The sequence below is a fragment of the Caloenas nicobarica genome, chromosome 2 (assembly GCF_036013445.1).
Source record: "Caloenas nicobarica isolate bCalNic1 chromosome 2, bCalNic1.hap1, whole genome shotgun sequence".
NCBI lineage: Eukaryota > Metazoa > Chordata > Aves > Columbiformes > Columbidae > Caloenas > Caloenas nicobarica.
The window spans coordinates 58,874,579-58,891,643 of NC_088246.1; the positions used below are offsets into that span (position 1 = coordinate 58,874,579).

At 40.7% G+C, this 17,065-nt stretch overlaps 1 protein-coding gene across 7 annotated transcripts in view; it reads left to right on the forward strand.

Annotated features, from left to right (window-relative positions):
- Window positions 1-17,065, forward strand: part of HECW1 (HECT, C2 and WW domain containing E3 ubiquitin protein ligase 1) — a 266,955-nt gene that overhangs the window by 227,504 nt on the left and 22,386 nt on the right. For all 7 annotated transcript variants that reach the window (XM_065627747.1, XM_065627745.1, XM_065627748.1 and 4 more), the window contains one exon: window positions 2,046-2,198. In XM_065627747.1, coding sequence (XP_065483819.1) covers window positions 2,046-2,198 — 153 coding nt within the window. The remainder of the gene's footprint in view (window positions 1-2,045; window positions 2,199-17,065) is intronic.

Sequence of the window (17,065 nt, forward strand, 5' to 3'; positions counted from 1 at the left end):
ACAAACAAAAAACATACAGACAGGATTTCAATTCCAAAAATACCAGAACAGGAAGGCTCTGGGGCAGCTCTTGGCATGTCTAGCAACTGCTGAAACTGTCAGCTCTGAGGTGGCATGTCACCTGAAGAGCTTCTGCTGAGCTGAATTTGTCTGAGTCCAATGGAAAACAGAAGTCACCAATCTCAAAGAGAGTCACTTGGTGACCTCAGTATCAGGGGTTTTCTTAACTCTTACTTTTTATACTCTGTGGATTCAGTATTATTTGACAGAGGTCATCTTTCACAGCTAGTTTTGCTTCTGGCTTGCAAGTAAAGCATAGACATGCAATGTACCTCAGTTTGTGTTTTTGGAGTAGCGTTCTAGTATGCTAACACTGGCCAAAGTCATGTTGTTTTCCTCACATCTCTAATAACTTTTACTGTGTGAAGCACGATATCCTTGGGAGAAATTACAAACAATTTGATTTGCAAATTCATTCATTCTTCATCGGTTCATTTACATCTGAAGATACATTCCCCCAGGGTTTCTGCTCTTTAATGCTAATATAGGTTCTGCTGGAGGGAGTCCAAGATACCAATTCCCCACTGAAGAGCTGATGCTGTATGGCCACGTGATGCTGCATGGGCACAGCTTCCCACGTGTTTTGAAGCTAAAATGACATTGAAAATGAACTATGAAGGCTTTATGATGAGTTAATGTGTTGCCCAGAAATGCAATCCCTTGTCTCTCCTTGGAGGTTTTTGAATATAGGCAGGTGTTGTTTGTAGTTCTTTACTCCAGACACCATTAGGCTTAGCCTAGTATTTTAATGTCCGTTGAACCAGATCTGTTACACGATTACCACTAGTGGTTCATGTGGCCTCATTACCATCCCCTTTTGCTGTTGTGGCTTTAGACTCACCACATGATCCTAGAGCTAAAGCTGCTCAAAGAGAAAAGTACTGAATCTCCAGATGTAAAACAGAGGAGGATGGGCCAGCCTGCCCTTTATCATCTTTCTAGCTGCACAAATCAATCATTCAACCCCTTGTGGTTATGCTTCCATAACTTCAAACATAAAACAGAGCATTCCAATGCAGCCGCAGAGTTTTCCACTTACTTTACATTTGTTAAGTAGGAGGAATAGTGCCCACTTCAGAAAAATCCTTTGGCACACATGATATATGGCTACAAATCATTTGTTCATATTGCTACATGTAGATTTATTTTAGATTGAAAAACCTGTCTACCATTATTAGAGGATGGTCTGTTTTTAATAAATCCATCACAGTTGGGTGTAACGCATTCATGAGGCTTTTTTGATTTTTGTTTGTTTGTTTTTCAAGTTGAGATAGCTTGAAACTGCTTGATTTAAAAGTTGAGTTAAAAAAAAAACAAACACAAGGAAGAAAGGTGACTCTCTGCAGAGCAAAATAATGCAACAGCAAAGCCCAGCTGAAGGGGTACCACATGTATTTGAAACTATCAGAAAAGTAAAGGACCTTGGATGGAACAACTGAGGAATCACCATTCTATCTTAAGAGACACAGTTCTGTGGAGATTTGGTCTCGTTTAGCATTGACCTTTAGGTTATGCCTATAGCTAAGAAAGTATCTTTCTGGCTAGACTGCATCTTTGGTTACATCCCAGAGTAGGAGCTTAAGAGCAATTTCTGCCTCAGTCTGGGCTGTCTGGTCTACGAACCCAGGTGTTCATAGGCAGTTCAAACCCACTCACTGAAAAGCGAGCCCTCTGCTAGCCAGCCAGCTAAGGCAAGGCTGAGCTTTGTAGCTGTGCTTTACTAAGCATTTGGAACAAAGGAAAAGAAACTACTTAAGGCATGTGTCCGAGTTGTGATTCCTCCCAGATCAAGGTGGATGCTGCTGAAGTTTCAGCATCGTGACTGGTTCAGGGCTCAGAATCAACTCTTGAGAGGGGAGATACACCATGTTAGAAACACTTGACCACAAAGGTGTATTAGACAGCAGCCAGTGTAGGCAAAACCCAGGAAATTCACTGAAATGGGAATGAGCCTCATTTTATCTTTTTTACCTCTTCCTTTCCAGGTTGGACTACAGTGGCCCCTCCCGAGAATTCTTCTTCCTTCTGTCTCAGGAGCTCTTCAATCCCTATTATGGGCTCTTTGAGTATTCAGCCAATGACACCTACACTGTACAGATCAGCCCCATGTCTGCCTTTGTTGAAAATCACCTGGAATGGTAAGGACATTTAATGCAGAATTGAGCAATACAAAAATGGAAATGCAAACCACAAAAGCTGCTGGTTTAGACTAGACTACATACAAGTATCATTGTTTCTGCTGGGAAGAAGTGGGAAGTAGCTTGGGAGAAGGAAGAAAGGGAGTAAATATAACAGCAGGCACTACTATTACATTGTCTTGCTTGCATTACTTGGGACGTGGTGTTCGTGTACTTCTGCATCAGTGGGAAAAGGACATGGAGATGATCTCTGCTTAATCCAGGCCTCTTCTCCTTGGTCCCTTTCTAAGAATAGCAAGTGTGGTCTTTCTGTACATCAAGTAACACTGTGCTTGGAAGCTATACAATGTTCTATATGAGCCACATCGCCACTCTGTACCTACTACAGGCCTTGAGAAAGGCCCAGTGAAAGCAGTTTCCCTTTTCTCCTCTGTCAGAGTGTCCCTCCCTGTGTGTTGCAAAACCAGCAGTGAGCAGGTACTTCACCTCACCAAGTATGTGTGCAAACAGACAAATTGCTGATCTTGTTTCTTTATCAAAAATTCTGAATGCATATTGTGATCTCCTCATTTTTCTATCTGTCTGTCTTTGGGAGTTGTTTTCCCTTTGATAGTTTCAGATGTGGTTCAGTGGAGCATGGGCTGCCAGCCCTGGGCATCGTTTGATCCCTTATGGGATTTCAGTGTGTCAAAGAAATACTGCCACATGGGTGTGTTCCTATGATGGTTTTTTTTGCCTCACTGAACTCACTGTCTCTTCTCAGAGATCCTTTTTTACAATGGAAGGCAGTTCAGGCCCCTTTTAAATTGCAAATAGCACATACCCTTCTACTCTTGTCAACAGGTCCTCCTTTGCTTTGGTTTAGTGTGGGCGGGAGGTCAAGAACAACTGTCACCACTCTTAAGGTTGCAGTGGAAAAAAGGGATATCGCTGGGACCTAGCATGATGCTTGCATTAGACTGTTTATCTGCTGACATTTGCAGGAAGAGAGTGACTTAGTTCTTAGAGCTTGTCCATCTCCTACTACAATCCTGTTTATTAGATATTATGAGGTGGCTTTCTAGTTTTCAAGAGGAAATACAGTCTGTCTTTTGACCAGCTTAACAGGCAGCATGAATAAACTTTTGATTTAGGAGGTTGTATTTGTGAAGATGCATTCTGATTTCAGGGCACAGGACTACTTAGCTAGGTGCAAACCCAAAATCATTCTACCCACACTGTGAGCAAACTGGATGCAGGCCTCTTTCTCCAGAAATGGTGTTGCCCTGTTATCTCAGTAGTATTTGAAATAGACCCTGACTCTTATCTGTTATAAATACTGTCATTGTGAAGAGTTCAGCTGACATTTTCTTAAGTGATAAATTCTACTGCAAAAAGTATATACTTTATTTGATCTCCTCATTTTGTTCTTCTGTTCATTGAGAGATTAAAGTATGGAAGAGGCAGATTTTTAAAGGTATCCTGGGCATGTAGAACAGCAGAAAGACACCTAATATGATTTTCAATAGCAGTTTGCATTTAAGTCAGAAATCAGTAGCAGTTAGACACTTAGGATCATATTTGTCCAACTACATGTATCTGTGCAGGCTTCTTGTATACTTGTTATTTGGGCTTTGGGCATTTTTTAGGAAAGAGAAGTGAAGTCCCTTGGACTGCAGAAGGAAATAAATGCTATGAATTAAGAGGTTTGTACATAAAGTAGTGTAAATAGGGCAAGATTGCAGAGCGCAAGGGAAAGATAAGAAATCCAGTAAGTGCTTGGTAATACTTCTTGAACCTGTTATGGAAATAACTGGCCGAGACCAGCAGTTTATAATTAGCCTGAAAGGTTTCGTGATTGGCTTGTTAGATATCTAGACATTTTAAATGTTTTTATGCTGTCTGTGTTGATTGATCTCAGCTATTCATGTGTAACCTTAGACTACTGTATTCAGAAGTCTGTGCAGCCAGCTAAGATGGGTTTTGGAGCAAGCTTTTTAAAACTCGAAGAGTATGTATCTCCCCTAAAGGCTTTATAGAGTAACTTCTCTGACAGCACTGTGCTAGCTTGCTTGTCATTATTTGTTCATGAGAAATGGGGTTTCATGAAGTTCTCAGTCTTTCTCCAACTTTGTTCTCATCAAAGTCAGTCCTAAAACTTCTGTTTCTCAGATTTACTTGTCGACATGATTCCAACAAAGCCTCCTCACTCTAACATGGAAGAAATAAAGATTATTTTCCTGTTCCCAAATCTGTTATGAGACATCAGTTAACATAGATGGATGAATCAGTTTTGAGAGTTCAAAGGTCACAGATAATTAATATTCATAGTTTTTTCAAAGCTGGAAGTTTGATGCCAGTTATGAAAACCACACAACCACAACTGGTTTAGATTTGCAGATTTCTTGAACTATATGTCTTTTGGTGCTGTGGGGCTTATCATTTATGAGGGATCTACCCCTGACATGTTTTTCTGTATAGGAATTCTGCAAGACCTATCCAGACACGTCTATATTAAGAAACAGGGCTAGCAGAAAATATCCCTCAAGATTATTTTACATTTTATCTTCTTTAAGTGAACAGTGGTGAGTTTGAGATAAATACAACAAAAGGCAAATATGTGAAGTTTTGTTTATATTGGCAGAATTGAGAAATACACTGCTCTTTTTCCCCTGGCCTAAAAGTTACAGTTTTGCCCCTGCTAATGGCTTATTTCATGCCTTGCTCTTTGTACAAACAGCATTCTGAGTCCAAAATGAGCACATCAAAGCATGGAGTAGTTGTATGTATGCCAAGTTAAGAAAGAGTCATAATGACTGGAAAATATTTCTCATGTATGGAGAAACTGAGATTTAACACCTTTCCTGCAAGCTTGCATTGAATTAGACTTTTTCCTTCAGTTAACACATGTGCCTGCTGAACACACAAAATACAAGATATCACATATTTTCAAACTTAAAAATTTATTTTAAATCCCCCTGTATCTGAAAAGACACGGTTATGTCTCTCTAGATCTAAGAAGTTTGATGATACACTTTTTTATCTGCAAACTACAGGATGTTCCCAAAGCTCATAGTCTGAAGACTATCCCTGCCAGTAAGGAGCCATTCTATCTCATCTAGGTAACGTGTCTAGCTCTTTGCCTGGTTATTTGAAAGCATATTCTAAAATACTGATTACACCCCCACTTAAGGTATTTCGCACTTCTCCAAGTAAGTAGGCAAAATGTGGTGGCAACTGCTATATATTATTTCAGTGAAAAGAATACGGTTCAGCCCAGAAAGAATATCCTTGTCTTTGCTCTTGGTCAGGTGTTTTGGGCAACTGAAGTAGGGTGAGTCATTGAAGAATCCTTCTCAGGTTTTGCTCAATGTACTGGAAGACAGAGTAGTGAGGAATATTATATGTTTCTATCACAGAATGATTTGTTTAATCATGCTGTGATATACTGTGGTTTTCCTCAGGTTTTTGTTTTGTCTATGATTTTCTGTAGTATTTCCCTGCTTAGCTCTAGGTAAGAAAAATCATAAACTGGATGTTTGTTTCTGTGATGATTTCTGTATCATTTTCACCCAACCTGAAGAGTATTATCTCTATTCTGTTTCATTGTTCCTGTGGCTACCAACTTCAGATGTTTATGATTTGGCTGTCAGCATAATATCACATATGAAGTACTGCTTCTTAGAATAAATCAATTCTCAGTGTTTTCTCATGAACTTTCCCTCCCTGCTGTGAGTACTTGATCAGATAGTGACAACAAAAGTTCCATTGTCTCTTCTATTCACGAAACAGTGTGTTCACAAACTGCTGTCAGGTGGAAATCCAGTCTCTCTTTTTCACATCTTTTGAGTGGGCCAGAGCTTTCCTTCAGAGCAGTCCTGTCCCCAGGAGTAATCCAGTAAGTTAATGTAATGCGACGCACTCTCTTTGAGAGACAGCACTATACTCACAGCATGGTCATCTACACCAGACTTTTTGTCCCCAGATCACTTGCCTGGTCTTTTATCTGATTCGCCCCAGCAAGCCTTTTCACATCATCTACTTTTGAATTTTTAGTTCATTGCATGTTTGTAAATGTAGAACCACAGCCAGGAATGTGAAAAGCAGCCCAGTCTCTGCATAGAAGACCAGATGGCTTTGACAGATAAAATAATTCACAGGCATTCATTTGGAGATCTGAGGGATGCTAACTTGAAACATCTTCTTCTGTGTTTTCATAGCAAATTAATGACAGCATGGTTGTGTAACAATTAGTCATTTGCGGACCTTGCTGTGACATTTATGCAACCAGAAAGCAGCACCCCAATATCACAGTTATTTTGGAGGTATTTACAGCTTGATAGTCATACTTAGCATTCTGTATCCATCTCAGAAAAGTCCTGTTGTGTTTTGTTTGTTTTTCTTTAAATGAAATTTAGTACATTTCTGTATCAGAACCTTACTAGAAAGTTGAAGACCTGGGAGTAAAATGTTTTTGTACAGAACCCCACTGAAGACCTGAAAGATGATGATATAGTCAGACTCAGTGGCCCATGTCCCCAGAAGCTGTAGACTGATTCCTGGCTGCAATGTCCTAATGAACTCAATTAACTTAACACTCATTTAGAACTGCTTTAGGGCAGGAATTTCTTCATTCAGTTCCTATAGTTAACCTTCCTTTCTGCCCTCCAATACCCCTCGTATTCTAGTCCATGCTGCTGAACAGAGTCAGACAGAAAACTTGCATGTACTTCTACATGGTATTCTGCAGGCAGATGCAAGCCTGTGGCGCCCACTCTCCATGCAGACGTGAACTTGCTTTCCCTCTGTTCCAAGTCAGTTGACGTGGTTGCTGCAACACCGAGCTGAGAAAATATACACTGCCTCCCATCTGGGCTGATAACTTCAGGCTTGGCGCTGCCTCGGTTGCTTTTACATGCTCTGGCAAGCATGGCACATGGGTAGAGCAAGGTCCCTTTGCCTGCGCAGGGCTGTGTGAGTATACCCCCAGACAAACTCTGACCTCCTATTTACTTTGTGTAAACAAGAAACGACAAGCCGTCGCTATCCATCTCAGGCATGGCAAAGAATGCAAGGCATTATTTTCCCCTTTTTTAGTTTTAATAAACCCAAGAAGAACCAAGAATGTTGCAACTTCAGCTGTCCTTTCTGCTGGGAGAGCTTGGTTGGTTTTCTTAACCCAGTTCCCTTAGGAGTTGTGCCTTGTGCAATTGCCCTGCCTATCCATCAGATGGTTTCCTAATCAGTTTGAGACCTATTTGACAGGAAGGTAAACATCTCAAAGATACTAATTTCCTAAAAGCTTTGCGAAACTTATGGCTGTGTAAAGAGCAGAGATGCAGAAGAGTGCCGCGGCGAGGGCAGGCTGGTTAGCTCAACAGTTACCTGTTGTGTTTGGCCTCTTGACTGGCCAATTATCACGAGCGAGCTGACAGGTCCATCACAGGCACAGGCTGTGAAGCAGCTGTATCATCTTCCTCGGTAGCCTGAGGATGTGAGGGGGAGCTGTGGAAGCTTAGGGGAGGCAGAAGGGAGAACCTGGAGATACGCCAAAGTGTGGGAAGTGCTAGCAGAGATGTGTAGGGGGAACTGAAGCCATCGCAGTGTGGTAACGTAGGGCCATCAGAGACAGATCTATAGGAAACAAAGCTCTGTTAATCCTGCTTCGTGGAGAACTTATTTCAATTCAAGTCTTTTTAAAGAAAGTGGCAAATGGCTTCATGACCTAGTGGGTTGTATTCAGATGCTGACCAGCTCATAGGATGGATTTAGACACATTCTGTGGCTCTTTATAGAAACAGTGGAGAAACAAAGTCACAGCATCTAAGCAGGAGGTCTGCAAACAGCCATTACTCCTCTCCAATGACTGAAAGTAGCTCCGGGGAATATGTGGCCCAAATTATTCACTTATCTCTTTAATGCTTCAGCTGTTGTGGCAGGCAACTTACATATGGCCCAATACCTGTTTTATCAAGGGAGTCAGAAACACTGAGTTTCGTTTTGGGCTCAAATGAGCCAGTTGTGTAGGTCTGTGTTTGGGGAAGGAACGAATTCAGAAGACCAATTTTGCAGCCATCTTGAAGGGACCTGTTTATGCTAACCCCCAAATAGTCTTGAAAGTCCAATCCAATATATCACCCCAGAGGGGCATCCAGCTACATCCAGTTGGTTTTGAAATTTAGATCATTACCTCTTTGCCTCAGTTTCCAACTGAGGAGATTTCCTAGTATGTAATCAACTTGAAACCCATTTGATGTATGCTAATGCTCTGAACTGCTTTGAAATTCTCAGATGAAAGGCACCATAGAACACCAAAGCTTTTAATGTTACATTACACTATAAATTTTAATTACTAGCAATATCTTACTATAAATAAATTATGTTTGCATGAGAAATTTTCAAGCACTATTGTAAATCTTCTGGACAAGAATGATATTAAAATAAATATGCAGCTGAAATCATTTTATAAGACCTTTCCAATATGTGAAAAGAGTAAGTTACTGAAATGCCTTCTTGCTGCTACACTGTGATCTCTCTCAATGCCTTCTGTACTTAAGTAAACTTTGATTTTCCTATTAAGTTTGATGTATGACTACATCACATAAAGCCTGCCTCAACAGCTGGTTAATTATTTATTAAGGGTCAGGAGAAATTGGAAGATTAAAGGCAAACCAAAGTGAAGGAGGAAAAAAAATAAAACATTCTCCCTGAGCTTCTACAGCAACCAGTTTTTTTAAAAAGTTTCTGCTTTATATTTACCTTATTCTTGACTTTGTCTCTTAATGGGGGATTTTTTTCAAGTTCTTTTGAAGACCCGAATGGCGATATAACACAGGTTGAAAGTAAAGATGTCTCTTCTTTCTTCATTTTCCCTTCTCTGAATCTCATATTGCCTAGCACTGCTGCCATAATTACTGTTTGGTTTGAGGGAAAGGCAGGTGTTCTGTTTTGTTGTATTTTTACAGAAGTCGTCTTTATATTTTTTTCCCCTTGCTTAAGGCCATTTAGTCTTTTGCAACCTTGCAGATTAAATTTGCCCAGAGATGGGAGGCTCCACATGAAAAATCTCCGTAGTGTGTCTCCACCTTGTATGTGATAGAGGAGAAAAGGGTAAAATCCACACTGACTCAGAGCACGTGAGCCTGCAGGGAAGCATCAGGGTGGGCAGTGATTATGTGTTTATTTCTAGTGATGAAAAACTCCCAGGGAGTGATGAATGTCCTCGAATCTCTTGTTCCAGCCACACTGGAATGGCAAGGCTGAGCTGTCACTGTGAAGTATTGCTCAGCCATCTTTGCCCCTCCTTATTCCCCACTGCATTTTCTTCAGACTTTGGTGAGGTAAAGAAAAGTCAGAGCAGGTGCAGAAATTCCCAAGCTAACCTTTTTTTTTTCTTGGTAAACATAATTCATGCATCAAAAGAAAGACTGCTTGCAGAGCAGAATTGTTTTCGGTAAATCACTCAAATTCATTTTGGGTATTTTTGAGTAGAAAAGGCATTTCTCTTTGTGTAGGTCTCTCCCTGGGATATTTTGAAAGTTAGAAGTTTCATTTGTCCATTGAAAATTATTCTTCATTTCAGTATGTTACCCTAGTGTTACGTTAAAATGCAGTAAAAGGGAAGATTAAAGATTTAAATTGATCTGAATGTATTTAAAGGGAGAAAGGCAATGCCAAGTTTGTCAGTTTGCCCCAACTTGGGACAGGAATATTTTTCAAAATCTCAATAAAATTATGAAGAATGAGAAAAATCCTGACCTTTCCATCCCCTGTGAAAAAAAAGATGTATTTAATAACAGGAATACAGAACTGTAAATTTGGTATTTTATGTCTGATTGAATGAACATTTTGATTGATTTTACATTGTGACTTACGACTTGCATTCTGGAAAAGACGGACTAGAAACTGCGATCATTTAATTTTGTTTGAAAGATTCATAAAGGAAAAGTAAATAAGTTTTGTGGACTTCAGAACAGCAACACAAAGGTCAAGGTCTGCTGCATTCTGCATGTTCCCAGGAGAAGATTGGAGCTGTCAGTTTGCAGTGGTTTTAATAGAAGTTGGAGGTGTTCAGTGGTTTGCAAAACCAGACCTAAAATAGACTTTCAAACAATAATAGGATGTGTGGATTTTAGTGCACAGATTTCTGAGTTTAGTCGGTCGAGAAGCTTCATCTCAAGAGGCAGGGATCATGAGCTGAACGGCAGCACGGTGCAAACCCACACGTACGGCGTCTGTACTGGAGGTGGCGAGTCCCCATGGCTCTGCACTGCGGGCTCCCTGTTTGCAGTGAGCTCAAGGAAATCTGCATCGTGCTTCAGCACACGGCGTAAACACTCCTGGGTGCTCACCACTGAGTTTCTGATGAGCAGTCTCTCTCGTGATTAAATACCCCAGACAGGCTGGAAAGGATGTGCCTTTTTTGAGTGAGAATAAGTCAGTTATTGTGGCTTCAGTGTTCGTAGTTAGCCATTGAAGGAAAATGTGCAGTCATTTGGCTTGTGCTTTTATGGCCCTCTTGTCTGGCAGATGACTCAATCTGTGGATTTTCCCCTGTAGCTTGACTAATTTGTTTCAACACATGGCAAAGCTATGGAAAGCAAACATAAATCATGCAATGTACAAAATGTTACCAATTCATAGGTTTACAAAGTGCCCCCTGCCCCCAGCTTTTGACCGAGAAATCAAAATCTCTTGATAAAAATGCTCTTTTGCTGGCTTAGAAAAATTTTTTAAAAACCAAACAAAAAAAAAGCATCAGACTGACTTGATCTATAAGGAACAGATCATAAGCTAGTGCTGATTCACAAAATTACATGCTGTTTTGTAGAAGGTAAGAAAGTGAAAAATGTCAAATAAACTAAACAACTGAAATGGAGCTGGAGCTCAGAAGACTATAATTCCATTGCTGTCTCTACCACTCTTTTTCTGGATAACATTAGATAAGTCATTTTACTTCTGAACTTAAGTTTTCTCATTTGTCAAATGAAGTATTGGCGCTGATCTCCTCAGTAAACTGCTTTGAGATTTGCCAGTCAAAAATACAATCTAGGATCTGGGAATCACAAAATTGTAGATGTTTGTAGTTCATACCTCAGTCTGCATCTCCTCTGTAATTACTGAGTGGAACTGGAGGAGATTTTGCCAACAGCCTTACAGGCCAATGCATTTAATCCATCGTACCAGCAGGAAAAGCTAAACCCTGCCAGCAGCACAATTTCTGATGAGGGTTGGTCATGTTTGTGCTGCCATGTTTTGCCAGGGAACTTCTTTGTTAGTGGTAAAATGACACATAGCACAGATTTCTTTTTACAGAGACACCATCTACTTTATTAGTCTCCTTATTAGTTTAAAGACAGGACTGGAAATCAAATCTCCATTTCCCATGCCTGGAGTCTCTGGTGCTGACAACCCAGGACATGGAGGCTGGCCAGCCTGTGGTGACTCCGCACAGTGGAAGTCCCAGAGCTGGATTTTCTCAGTTCTGTGTCTGCAGTAAATAATTCTGACACAGTTCAGCTGATGTGCAAGGAGCCGATGCAGCTACCTCAGCATGGTTAACTCGGATGCAGCGCTGTGCAAATGTAGCTGTAACTGTTTCTCTGTGAGCATTTACCTGGAGCCGCTGGGTGGTTAAACTAAGGAGTCCTCCTGAAAGTAGCTATTAGATAGATTGCGTTCAGAGAAACCTGAGGAGATGATGTGAATTTCCCTTACCTACATTTCCGTTACCTATGTTTTTTCTCTGTGGCACAATTAGTCTTTTAACTTTTCCTGACGCTTCTTTTGTGGTGAGTATAGCCAGGATATAGGGAAGATGAAAAGACATTTTGAGTGAAAATGCAACATAGCTAGGTTAGAGACAAGGAAAAAACTTGAAGGATTTGATTAGGTTAAATAAAGAAGCAATAAGGTTTTCATTATCTCATTGTTTTTCAGTTACTGGTAAATTAAGCTTCAGGAATGGCTTGAGGCTTAGTTGCTAATTCAAGGTACACGAGCTCCAGAGATTTAGAAGGACATGGACAGTTCATGTTTCCATCATGTGTAAGCAATAGCTCTTTTTCATGTGGTTACTCTTTAGTACTGAGAGTTGTGTTCCATTTGCAGATAGATCCAGAAAATACAAATAGGGCAAGCACTTAGTTGAGTGTCAGTATTGCACTTGCCTTTTGCAGCAGAAAATTTATACACCATTTAGCAATTAGCTGAGAGGTTGGCTCACATAAGCATGTTCATCATATGAAACTCAGGTGCCCAGCAAGAGTGAAAATATCTAAAGGAAGGCTGGCAGGAGAAGGCTCACTTCTGTAGATCTTCACCTGAAGAGAATTACCAGTTCAGGATTTGAAGCTTAATAGAAGTTTATTTGTACCAGGTTGCTTTTCTCTCTGAAAATCAGTTTTCGTCCTTTTTTTTTTTAATCTTGTTTAATTTCAGTTCTTGGGTGATGCGCATATATTTCACACATCTCTGAACACCCTCTTTACATTTTATGACAATCTGCAAGCAGGCCTGCTGGGCTGTTATATTTTCCATACGCTTTACAAATGGGGCTACTGAAGAAAGGCCAGTGCTTTCTTTAAATGAGTGTTACAAATTTCCTTTAAAATATAATTAAATATCATAACTTTTACAGATATGTAAGCAGACAGAGTATTATCAAAGAGCGGCTGGTGGAATATGCTTCTTCATCTTTTGATGCCTGAACAACATGCCTTGGCTCTGAGTAGAATACATCCTCTGTTAAGTCCCAATAACATTTGCAGGGGCTGTGGGGGTAGATCCCTGTAGTGTATAACTATTTAACATCCACCAGTTTCCAGGCTGGAAATCTGAACAAACAGTTGCTCCCTGTCAGCACTCCTAAGTTTTTCCTTTCGATTTTAATTTGGAAAACAGATTGAAAATGAAGCTTATCTGACAGAATTTTCTATGGTTTCATAGTGAGGAAGTATGAAAATTACCCTTAAAAACTCAGTAACTGCCTGAAAACCTGGAATTAATTTTGACCATATATGAGATAAGATTCATTTCAGTATTTAGAATGTTACTCAAAGGAGATTCAAAAGAAAACAACAAAGCTTGGTCTGGTGGATCATTACTATTCCTTCATAAGAAGTGCGTGGGGATCCGGAGTAAGTTCTCAGGTGGGATGCTGGTGTAGTTAGAGGTGGGATAAGTTCTCAGCACAACATTAGAGAATGCCATGTGTAAATGAAACACCATTATATCTTTGTCTCTCTGAGAATTTTTCATATTAGAGATGAATATAAGAAAAGAAAACAAGCTAACAATAATCTTATTACTCCTCATATTGGAATTCTCCTCCAGGACTAATTTAGAAATTATTTTACCTTTTCTCTTTAATGTGCTGAGGCTTCATGGACTTTTGTCTCCTGGCCTTCTTAAGAGCCATTCCTTTCATACTAATGACACATGAGCTCATCAGATTCCTGAACTGAAGAGGCATCGTGCTGGAATGCCGCAGCGTCCACCTCTGAGCCTGCAGATATGCGGAGCAAATTTACCACAATACCAAATAACATGGTAGCAAAGAGGCAGTCTGCAAAGTTTGCAGATGCAAGTTGGATAAACAGAACGGCGTTAGCTATCCCAGCCTACGTGACTAACCTTTCTGACAATAGATCGCTTCATGTCATCACATTAATCCATTCAAATGTTCTGTCATCTACGTGAGATGAGGTTAAATGTGCACAGCAAACTAAAGAAAGACTTTTGTTAATGAAGGCTGATAGAGGTGTGGATTTGATCTGCTGCCAAGGGTTTGCAAAGATGATCTGATCTATTGCTAGGTTGTTGCTCTGTAGATGTAGCTCATTACAGGACACGTTGATCATGTCCTGAACTGAGCCGACACAAGGATAAATGCGATTAATATATAGACACGCACCTCTGGTACATATGCCTGACACACTGCCAGTTCTGATTAAAATTCATAGTGTTTGAAGCTAGGCAGAGTTGCTGTAACCATCTGGCCGCCTTTTTTGCAAAATACACATTCTTAGAACTTTCTTGCATTTAAAAAAATAATTGTTCTTCATTTTAAAAATGCTAGTGCTAGCGATTCCACCAAAATTCAGAAATCAGGAATCAGTATATTTTCCCTTGCATCTCATCTCACCCTCCAAATCACAAGATTGTGAATCGCAATATTTTTGGCTGTAAGAATGGATTTTTAGTTCCTTTAATCAATAGTTTCTGGCTTTCAGGATGCTCACGATGGTCTTCATAACAATGGAGGTTTTAACTACCCTTTAAAATAAGCTTTACCACAACCTCTGGAACCCATAATGCCTAGTTTCCTACAAATTCGGGTTTCATGACTGAATTCTCTGTTGTCTCATAAGATGCATGTTCAGAGTGAGACTTTTCCCACAACTGGGCCCTTCTAAATACTTTCCCATTTTTAGATTCTCTGGTATCTAGTAATAGTTGAGATCAGGTCCAATCTCTCCCACTGTGGAAGGACTAATAGGCTCTCCAGCTGCATCCACCTGCCAAATGGCATTCTCCATTAGAAGAGCAGCCAAGGGCAGAAATCCTGTACCACAGTGCAGCCTCATTTGTTCAGCCTGTATTTCAGGTGGCCAACAGTTCATCTGCACGATTAAACATTCAAAAGCTTTAAAACTGGTGCAACAGAATGTGTGATTTGTCTTACAGATGAAAGCGAGTTTTCAGTAGTCTCGTGAAAGGAAAATGTCATTTTCAAATTTGATGTGAACCATATTATATTCGTCTCTCTCAAGCCCTTTGAATATTTTTTCACAAGCTACTGCATCAAGAAGGGCACGCTTAAACCCAGCTGATGTGATTGAGTGAAATAAGGTTGGCAAGATTTTCAGTCTTTTTAATCCCATCAGGTGCTTCCTCTATTTAGGAGTTAAAGTTTCTCATATCGTAGCCAGTTTAGCCTACAAGGCATACTTACCAAAGCATCCCCCATAGAATGATAAAAAACATTCTTCCGCTGTACACATAGATTACAATTTTGTCAAGGTACATCATTCTCCATCCGAATCCCAGGAAGGACTGTCATATAAAGCAGAGCTGCATTCATTCAACCAGTTCAGAGAGCCCTCTGACAAAGGGCCATTATGTGTCCTGCCTTACTCCACTGCTATATGATAAGGACCAGAGTAAATTAAATTTCCTGTGACTCACCTGCAATTGGAAGAAAATATATTGCTTAGTTGCTGCTACAGCATTATGGATTTGTCTCTCCCTGAGTACACTGACATGCAGTAAGTATGCAGAGAGTCCCACTGAGGAGAACAAACCTGTTATTTTGCAACAGGCTGTTGTGAAAACAGGCTATTTCAGGGGCACCTGCAGCCTCCAGAAGGAAAGGAAGTTAGTTGGGTAGTGTGGAAATTTCTGCAAATGGTTTGAGTAGTGTAGTTAAAAGCCAGAAAGCAGGTGCACACAATATTCTTATTGAGTGGACAAACAGTGTCAATAGGCAGGCAAACCAGAGCACCTCTCCTGCTCGTTAATTCTGTCTCTTGTTCCACCATTTCCTGTTCATTAATTCCCTCCCGTGTTTTGCCTCTATGCTGGAGCGTATTACTCAGACTCAATCATGGTCTCCGAAAGGGAAGGGTGTTGAAAGAAAAGGCCAGAGCAAAACCTCACATTTCCCAACTCTGCCAAGCTATCCTTCCTGCTAGAAAGAAATCAAGCAAGCATTTTACACTTCCTTAGAAAGATAAATATAAGTCAGGCTTAGGGAAGGTACGTGCCCTCCAGATAGGATTTACCTTTGTGCTGCTTATTCTGTCAAGAGAACTTGTTGGGGTTTTTTTTATGAAGGGACTATCTCACCTATCTCTAAGTCTCACCCATGCTTTAAATCCTTCAGGAAGAAATAAACACAAAAGTCTTGCTTTGTTTTAACTGGCTTTTGTAAGGAGGGCAATTTGTTTCTTCTTGCATTTTTGTAAGTGTTGATATATTTCAAGTGGGACTGTTATGCTTGGCTGATCGTGGTGGCAGCTTGATGAACTGTATGGACACATACATAGATAGACTGTACAGTTGTCCTTTGAGGACAGTGGCAAACACCTCCCTTGTGGCAGGCATCCATTGACTCACCGTGGCCCATGGTTCTCACCGCACTGCTGGACCAGAGTAGTGTTGCCTTTGGTCCCAGGCTCTGTCCAGAAATGATAAGGGGCCAGAGGACCTTCTCTTACACCACTCTTCAGATTGGAGAGTCATATACAGCAAGTCTCTGCAGAGATACCAAAGCTTTGTGCAGGGGAAGAAGGGTTTGTGAGCTGGAGAGCTCACACGCTTTGGCCATGAAGCAGTGTGTCTGCTGGGGTGTTACGGAGCTGCCAAGAAATACAGTCGGCAACGTACCTTCTTTATCCATGGTATTCACGGGCACTCAGAGTGGCAATATCTTGTTAATTATTTCATCTCCTTTATCCAGACCAGTTAGTACTGGGCTTGTTTTCCTACACAGTACCATTGCAAGGGCAGGGACTGTGAAACCACAGTCGGGCCCCTAGCTTGAGCAAGTCCTGATGTCTCCCAGAGAGCTGCAAGTGCCAGGCCAGACTGATGGACCACACAACCTAGAGTTGCTCTACCCACATTTGCTCTATGCTAACCCACCAGACTTAGTCCGTTCACCCAGAAACACTGCCCATGGCTTTTGGATGGTTTGATACAGTTCTGCCATAGGGCACTGATTCAAATTAAACGTGCCATTAACGGCTACCATAACATATGCTCGTGACTGTAAACACCTCGGTCTAGGTGCATTACCCTTTGGTGTCAGCTTTGCCTGAATGTCCTCAAAGCCACATAGAGGTACAGAAGTGATACAAGCAGCAAGGAGAAAACTGACACTGCAC